The sequence below is a fragment of the Neophocaena asiaeorientalis genome, unplaced genomic scaffold (genome assembly GCF_003031525.2).
Source record: "Neophocaena asiaeorientalis asiaeorientalis breed wild unplaced genomic scaffold, Neophocaena_asiaeorientalis_V1.1 scaffold598, whole genome shotgun sequence".
Lineage (NCBI taxonomy): Eukaryota > Metazoa > Chordata > Mammalia > Artiodactyla > Phocoenidae > Neophocaena > Neophocaena asiaeorientalis.
Genome location: NW_020173036.1, coordinates 145,996 through 154,540, shown reverse-complemented (window position 1 = coordinate 154,540; position 8,545 = coordinate 145,996). Strand labels below are relative to the sequence as shown.

General features: G+C 44.8%; 1 protein-coding gene across 1 annotated transcript in view; it reads right to left on the bottom strand.

Annotated features, from left to right (window-relative positions):
- Positions 1–6,445, bottom strand: part of DENND2A (DENN domain containing 2A) — a 74,305-nt gene extending 67,860 nt beyond the window's left edge. Inside the window, exons 1-2 of the mRNA XM_024742523.1 lie at positions 6,344–6,445; positions 2,186–3,349 (exon numbers count right to left, since the gene is read on the bottom strand). Of these exons, the coding sequence (XP_024598291.1) occupies positions 2,186–3,349; positions 6,344–6,417 (1,238 nt within the window). The 5' untranslated portion in view covers positions 6,418–6,445. The remainder of the gene's footprint in view (positions 1–2,185; positions 3,350–6,343) is intronic.
- Positions 6,446–8,545: the final 2,100 nt, after the last annotated feature.

The following is an 8,545-nucleotide window of genomic DNA, read 5'->3' as shown; positions in this document are numbered from 1 at the left end:
AAAAAAAAAAAAAAAAAAAAATAAATACCCTGATTAACTAAACAGAATAGAGCAAGAAAAAAATAACAGCTAACATTTATTGATCATTTACTATATGCCAGGCTCTGTTTTAACTTATGTTTACAAATATTTACTCATCCAATCTTCACAACAAAGCTATGAAGTGGTCACATGGAGATAATTATACATCTCCATTTTACAAATCAGTAAAATGAGGCTCAGACAAATTTAGGAGCTTGTCCAATGTCACACAACAACGCTGTGTTCATCACAGCATTATTTGTAAACTGGAAACAACCTAGGTGTAAATTCCTAGGGGAATGGCTAAATAAAATATGGTTTAGCCAGGTGCTGTAAAGATGGCAGTTAAAAAAGGGAGGTGAAAAAAAAAAGGAAAGTGGAACCACTGAAATATCTCAATGAGATCCTAAGTAAAAAACAGTCGATATGGAGCATGATTTCATTTTTTAAAGAATATTATATGTGTGTGCGTTTCTAGAAATTCTAGAATACCCAAACTTTTTTTCCCCTGTAAGAGAACATAAGACATTACATTTCTGGCACCCAAAGAATCCTACCTGACAGACCATGTTGAGTAGGGGACTGACATGATCAAATCTGTATTTCTAGAAGACTCCTCTGGCTGCTGAGGAGAAGAACACTGGGGGTGGATACAAAATGACTAAGGTGGTGGCAGTGGAGGAGATGTAGTCAGCTTTAAGAAAATGTTTAAAACTAGAACCGAAGGACTTGCTGATGAATTAGATTGGGGGTATGTGAAAAAGAGAGAAATCACAAATGACTCTTAGGTTTTTGGCGTAAGCAAAATACAGGGTGATACCACTAATAAGATAGCATCTATTTTGGGAGGAGACTGTTAGTAATGGCCTGGATTGAGAATTTAGGTTTAGACGTGTTAAGTCCAAGCTATTAGATAACCAAATGGAGACCCAAGCATGAGAGGACTATACAAACCTGAGGCTGGGGGAGAGTCAGGGCTGGAGATATATATCTGGGAATCATAAGCATGTAACTGACACTTAAAACCATGGGACTGGGTGAGATCATTTAAGGGAGTGAGTGTAAATGGAGGAGAGGTGACATGATCCCGGGATGGCGTGTAGATGGGTTGGGGGGTGTTATTCCGACATGTAGAGGGAGAGGAAAATGGAGCTGAGGAGGAGCAGCCAGTGAAGTAGGGCTATCAGGAAAGCTGGTGGCCTAGAAGCCTAGTGAACATAGTATTTCAAGGTGGTGCGAGTCAAGTTGGTTCTCAAATGCTAAGAGAGGTCAATCAAGAAAAGCACAGAGAACTGGCAACTGTATTTAGCAAGATGGAGGTGGTAGGTGACTCGGCCTAGAGCAGTTCCAGCATAAGTGGCAAAAGCCCAACTGCAGTGAGTCAAGATAAACACAGGAGGGGAAGAAGTGGTGACAGCAGGTACAGGCAACTGTTCTGAGGAGTTTTTCTCAGTAGCTAGATTTCTCAGTAGTAGATTAGCAGGTATCAAACCAATTAGCACATTACAGAAATAGACAAGAAATTAGGTTTCAAAACAGAAAAGAAATTGTTTCCAAAGCACAGATTTTACCTTCAAGCATTCACATGTTGATTTATTATCTAAGATGTTATTTTAATATTATAAAATATTTACCGCGTGTGCATCTATATGCATAAATGAGAAAACTGAGGCCTCGAGAGGTTAAGTAACTTGTTCAAAGTCACTTAGACAGACCATGATAGGGCCAGGGTAGGCCAGGCAGTGTGTTTCTAGAGCCCAAACCAAGAAAAAACATGAAAGCAAGAGCCAGGAAAGACTCCCAGCACCACGCACCAGGTGGGGATGGTACTAGCAGAATGAACATCAATTAGCACCAATTAGTAGATGGCCAGTGTCAATACAAGTTTTCATTTAACTCTTGGTTACTGTCTGAATTACAAGCACTCATCACATCTAAAGGGTGATTTTTCAAGGCCAATACTCTTTTTTGAAGACAAGGAACTAACACAAAACAGCTGTAACAGTTAGCACGTTTTCAGGTTTAATCAGTGAACCATCTTAAGCTATGAACAGTCTCAACTAACTACAAGATCCAACAGTTTAATAAAATAAATAATTAGGCTGAGAACAGACAGTTGCAGTGTGGCTTAAAGGGCTACAGCTGACAGCCACCAGTCACCTACCTGTGGTCAGCACTGGCCTTCGGTCTCCCGCTCCACAGTCTCCTGTTCACAGAGGAAGGCGGGGGAGAGGAGGGCAGGGGCGGGGCCGGTAGAGAGGGCAGAGGAGGCAGGTTCCTTTTATCTTTCCGGAAGCTGATGCCTGGGTTCCCATCCTTGTCCCCTTCGCCATCATGTTTGAAAGTTCTCCGGGGTTTGGGCGGGGGGCTGATGAAGGGTCTTGCAGGGGAGTCCTCTGAGCCCCTGTACACACTCTCCAGCCTCTGGTCACAGGGCCTCCCGCACAAGCCCTTCCTTTCCTCTGTGGCCTCAGGGGCGGGCTCCCTGCCTTCCAGGTCCAAGCGGTGGGCCCCGAATTCTGAGACACTCCCGCCCCCACGGTTCTCAGGAAGGGTGGGCCCCTCCTCGGCCTTGTCCGGCAGGCAGTGTGGGGAATAACAGGTGCCAGGTAGCTGGGGATCCAACCCTGCAGACCCATCCTTCAGAGCCTGCTCAAGTTTCTCCACCTGCTTCAGCACAGACAGGCTATCATTCTGAAAGCGCTGTTTGCCAAGCCTGGGCTCCCGGCCTCTTCCCAAGCTAGGAGCCAGCTCCCGGGCTGGCTGGCTCAGGTCTTGCCTCTGCTCTGCATCCTGTGCCCCAACTTTCACTACCCCTTTATTCCTCTCATCCTCTCTACTCTCTGCGTCCAGCCTTGCTCCGTTCTGAGCCTCTGTGACCCGAGTCCTCGAACCATCGCTGCTTCTCCCCTCCATCACACATGACGTCAGGTAATCCTCTTGCCCATCTGCTTTCCTGCCAGGGGCAGGAGTGGGCAACTCCTTTTTCCCTTCCCATTCTGATATCTTGTCCTTTATGCTGAGGGACTTGTGCCAGGCCCCGCCTCGGGTGGGAGGGCAGAGGTTCTGAACACTGCTTAGCTGCCTCTTGCCGGCCCTGCTGGCTCCTTTAGTGCCGAGATCTGAAGCTGGGTCGCTGATGATCATATTTGAGCTGAACATGTTCTGCTGAAAACAGTCCACTCTTGGCTCTAGCATCAGGTTATAGAGGCTCTCCAGTGGGCTTCTTCGGAAGGGTGAGTCCTGATCAGTCTCTAGGAAAGGAATGGAGGACCTAAACGGCTGCCTTTGAGGGTCTTCCCCAGCCTTTGGACCTTCCACCTTGACCCTGAACAAGAAAGACAAACACTGAGTGCAGGAATTCTTGGTTATTGTTAACTAGTCATGCAGATTTGCTAGAACTTAGATATAAATGTTACATACTAGTTGCAAGCCACACACATTGAAACCACCATTAAAAAAGTCACTTTATGTTTTTCTTGGGGAGACAGCACGGTGAAATGAAAGGAGCTATTGGATTGTGGAGTCCAACAGACTTGGGTTTAAATCCTAATTCAACCACCGACCAGCTGTCTGACCTTGGGTAAGTTGCTTAATTTCTCTAAACCTCAGTTTCCTCATATGTGAAATGGGAATAATAAACATATCTAACAGGGTGGCTGTAAACATTTAATAAGCTAGCTCATATAAAGCATCTAGTATGGTGTGAGTGTACAGTAAATGGTAGTTGTCATTAGCTTTTTTTAGTATTTTATTTATTTAGTTATGTATGTATTTATTTATTTGGCTGCACCGGGTCTTAGTTGCCACGTGTGGGATCTTCACTGCAGCATGTGGGCTCTTAGTTGCGGCATGTGGGATCTAGTTCCCGGACCAGGGATCGAACCTGGGACCCTGCATTGGGAGCGTGGAGCCTTAACCACTGGACCACTAGAGAAGTCCCGTATTTGCTTTTTCCCCTGATGAAAATAGGAGAAGTTTCATGAGATAGAAGATTATACCAACAGATGATCTTTTGGAATGACTAAAACAATGCCACAAGTCATGAAGTTTTTCCTAATACTAGGTTTGATAAATTGTCCTGATCTGAGTGGGTAAAGCCACAATGATTGGCTGCATTTGAATGGAACCTCCTCTAGAATGTTGGCTGCATTTGAATGGAACCTCTCTAGAATATGAGCCCTACTAGACTGCTCTCTCCGTGAGGACAGGGATTGTTTTGTTTTGTTTTGAACTGTGGCCTGTTTTGGCTACTGCTACATCCCTAGCACCCAGAACAACATCCGGCAGAGTAGGTGGTCAATAAATATTTGTTGAGTGAATAAGTGAGTAAACAAGTAGATTCAGATTTCTCGCATAGCCTGGAACTGCACTGTCCGATATAGTAGCCACTAGCTACATGTGGCTATTTGAACTAAAATCAAATTAAATTAAAGCTCCTCTTCCTCAGTTGCAGCAGCCATATGTCAAGTACTCAGTAGCCATGTGTGGCTAACGGTCACTGTATTGGATGCAGAAGAACATTTCCATCATTGCAGAAAGTTCTGGCCTAGCACATACGTGTGGGGATATAGGCCTCCATACGTGACTTTAGGAGATGAGTTAGTGCCACAAAGATGTTAAAAATTATTTTGAAAGAAAAACAGAACATTTGAAGCTATTCTAATGAGAATGGGAGTATCTGTGTTTTGAAATGCAAAGCATTCGTCCACCAGCAAAGGTCATGACGGAGCACAGGGACCTTAAATGTGCCAAGATTAGCAAACATGCATGGACTGACTTCATGGTGCATGTTTTCTGAATATATAGATCTGACTATATGGAAACTCCAGTGAAGGATGAATAATTAGCAATTTCATGCATACTGTTACTAGCTAGCTTTCTATTCCAGAGACTAACGGTTGTTTATGTAAAGACTTCTCCCAGGATTGGGACATTAACATGTAAATTATGTCGTTGTTCTTGGTTGCTCAGCATAAACCAGAAGCTTGTGAAATTGCAAACAAATTTTCATATGTTAAATATGGCTATCAAAGCAGAATTCCTTATTTAAATAATCAGTTAGCATTCATAACAGAGCGCTTACAAAAAAGAAACTCTTTTGTAATGGTCCTGTCACCATTGAGGATATTAGCATGAATTCAAATTTTAGTCAGAATCAGTCTGTTATTTTACTGAGAGTTCAAAAGACAGAAATTTAAGTCCTTGCTCTCATTGTGCTAGAGGCAAGATGAAGAAACAGGACACATAAAAACACAATTCAGGTTAGTTCACACTTAGTGAGAATTGATGATATAATATATAATCATAAATATCCTATGTACTGTTAAAAAATATTGACAGTAGATAAATATATGGCTTTAGAGTTAGAGGGACCTGGGTGTGGACCTTGGCTTCATTTTTTTTCACTTTAAAATGAGAACACTGGATTTTATTGGTGCAGAGGCCAAATTTATCTTGTTTGCTGTGACCAGTACATAGTAGGTAGTCAATGAATGAATGGTTGCATTAAGATATGTAATGTGCCCAGAGCACAGCACACATTATAATTCTTGACGGCAATAAATGGTAACTAGTGTTATTATAATGATTGTAGTTATTGTCTAAGATCCCAGACATCTGGAGCAGCTTCACAATCACTGAGGCCCCATCTAAAAGCTGAAGAGGAGAAAGGCTAGCTTGCTAGAAAACCACGCTGGAATTACAAAGCTCAAGCAAGAGCGGCAAGGATGATGAAACCAGGGGCAGAGTGCCTTCTCCACATGGTTGCTGTACCCAAGAAGTTCTCGAGTTCCTGTTTCCAGGATTCTGTGGCCCCAGAAGGGGCTCTGGACTGGGATGCATAGTTGTGAACAGCTCAGTGATCTGTGAACAGCTCAGCAATTGCTAATTCCATCGCAGAATGTGAGACAGGGTATCAGAGGAAAGGGCTCCATCTGGGGAGAAAACAACCCTGCTAATATAAAGCAGGCTACGTGGACAGATGCAGCTGCAAAGCTTTAGGGCTCAACGATAATTAAAATACCTGCACATCCTAGTAGTTAGAAAAATAAACCCTGGACTGGAAGGCATACATGGGGATAGGGCCTGAAGTGGAACACTGGGCACCAGGAAGACCTTTCCTTGACCACTCTGGTCTTGGGTTGCTGACTGAATGCAGTGCATGGAGATGATTTACAGGAGGCTCACCACCAAGACTTGGAAAAGAATGCCTCCTTAGTTCAGGGAGGTAGGGTTAGTGAGGAGGGAAAGGCAGCAGAAAAAGGAAGGAGACTGAGAATCCGAGCCAACTTCTGCGTTCCTGGGGGAGAAAAGTTCTTACTTGTCAGCCAATTTGTGGCCCAGGTTTTCAGTCTGGCTGTGGCTGCCCTTGGCTGGCCTGCACACTGTCATCATGTCAGCACCAAGAGGAGCTCCAAGTCGCCTGGGGGAACAGGGATGCACACTCAGTGAGCCATGGCAGCAACTCTAGGGCCCACACCCCAAACTATTTATCTCTGGTGGATTCCACCCAGGAGTAGAGGGTGACAGAGATGCACCATACAGAACCTTGACCCAGGAAGGGGTTGGGTCAAAGGCACAGAATCCTGAGGTCCACCCAGATTCAGACCCCATGCCAGCACTTCTCGTGTGTGTGTGTGTGTGTGTGTGTGTCTTTTAGATAATGTAACCAAAATTTTTAAGAAAACTTATAATCTTAGAAACTAAAACATAAATACCAGCACAACTTGACACTTTTTCAAGGCTCTGTAAGAACATGTGATGAGCTAACAGCCCCTAAAGAAGAGAAGAACTATTACTTTACTTGAAACAAGAAATAAACCACCTGCTAAAGTGGAAATACCTACCCAGAGCTACTCGACTCTTCTGCTGCCCCCGTGCTGGGTGTAAACCCACACTGTCTTTGGAGCCCTGTACATAGATTCACGTCTTTTTCACTGAACCTCCCAGGAATCCCTCTCCACCTCCTCCTCAAGCTTCCAGGATTCCTATCCCCTCGCTCAGGAAGGTTTACCTGACTAGTAGTTTTCTAACTACTAGGATGTGCAGGTATTTTAATGATCGTTTCTTGGCCTAGGCAACCCCTCCCCACAAGAAATCAAAGGGCTAGGCTTTAAGACATGCATGTACCTCTTGGGGACAAGGAGAGGGAGGCTAGAGGGAGAAAGAAAAAGAGAAGAGTGAACATGGGCAACAAATTAAAGAAGAGGGAGGTTAGGAAACGGCGAGCTGAAAAAACCTCTAGAGAAACTGTGGGAGAAGGACGGAGCTTGGGCCTGCCCACGGAACCCAGCTGTCCCCCTTTCCAGTGAGCGGCACCCTGCATTTTGGGGTATGTCAGTGTTGAAAGCAAGCCCAGTTCTTCAAAGAAGCCAGGCCCCAGGTCTCTCCCCTCCGTTAGGGAAAAGAGCCCTGAGAGGCCTTTCAGGGACAGGAAGGAACTCACTGCCCCTCTCCTAAGCTCAGCAAAGCTTCTGGAGCCTTCTATGTGGCTGGGCTGACAGACACTGCTCTTCTGTCCTGCATCTGGCAGAGGCCCCATGGGACTCAAGGGTAGCAGCCACTCCCCGCTGCTCTCCGCACGTCTGACTCTGCCTCCACACAGACCAAGCCCACAGAGATGCAGCCTTGCTCCGCGTGAGCAGCAACTCTCCCCACTCACCCTCTTCTTTCGAGCTGGCATCCTCTTTCACTGGCTCTGTGAATAGGTGCCAGGCCCTGTGCAGAATGCTCTGGGCACTCAAGGATGAGTAAGACATGGTGTCTGCCCCCAGGGAGAGCACCGGGACTGTGCTTGGGTCACGATCAGCCCCATAACCCCCTCTCTCCTCAAGGGAACGGTCTCCTTATACTTCCTAGGAAGCCATAGCTTTTTCAAAAAGCACAAAGCGCACTGTGTCTAATGCACAGAGAACCATGGATGAACTCTGAGGTTAAAGATCCCGAGAAGCACTTAAACAACATGGTACTTAAGTGAACTTGATTCCCATCAGGCAGTAATAACTTCCAGTCCGAAAACCACAGTCTCTAGAGAAACAGCTGATACCACAGTCTGAGAAGCAAGTTCAAGTGGGCTTAAGGGGCTGGAACTGAGGGGGCACAGAACCCAAGGCACACTCAGCAATCAGCTCACCAACATTTCTAAATTCACAGACGAATGGAAAATGCTGCTCCCACAAAACTTTGACACTTCCCTTTTGTCTCTGATGTTTAAAGGTCATTAATTAGGTGACAAGCCTAGCCTAATTTGCTAGGTGGAAGAACTCTGTGACTTAAATTACCAAGATAAACTCCTCTATCACTTTATAGGTCTGGGAATACAAGATGGAGCTGTTTCCCAAAGTGTGGTCCATGAAAGTTCATATGTTTTTTGAATATTCGAACATTCCTGTAAGTTTTTTAAACTGTCTTACAAATTGAAGAAGATATTTTTTAAATGCCAATATCTATAGCTGATTATGTTTATCAGTCTAGCCCATAATCAAGTTTTGTTTTTCTTCTTGCTAAAGTGAATACTGTAAAA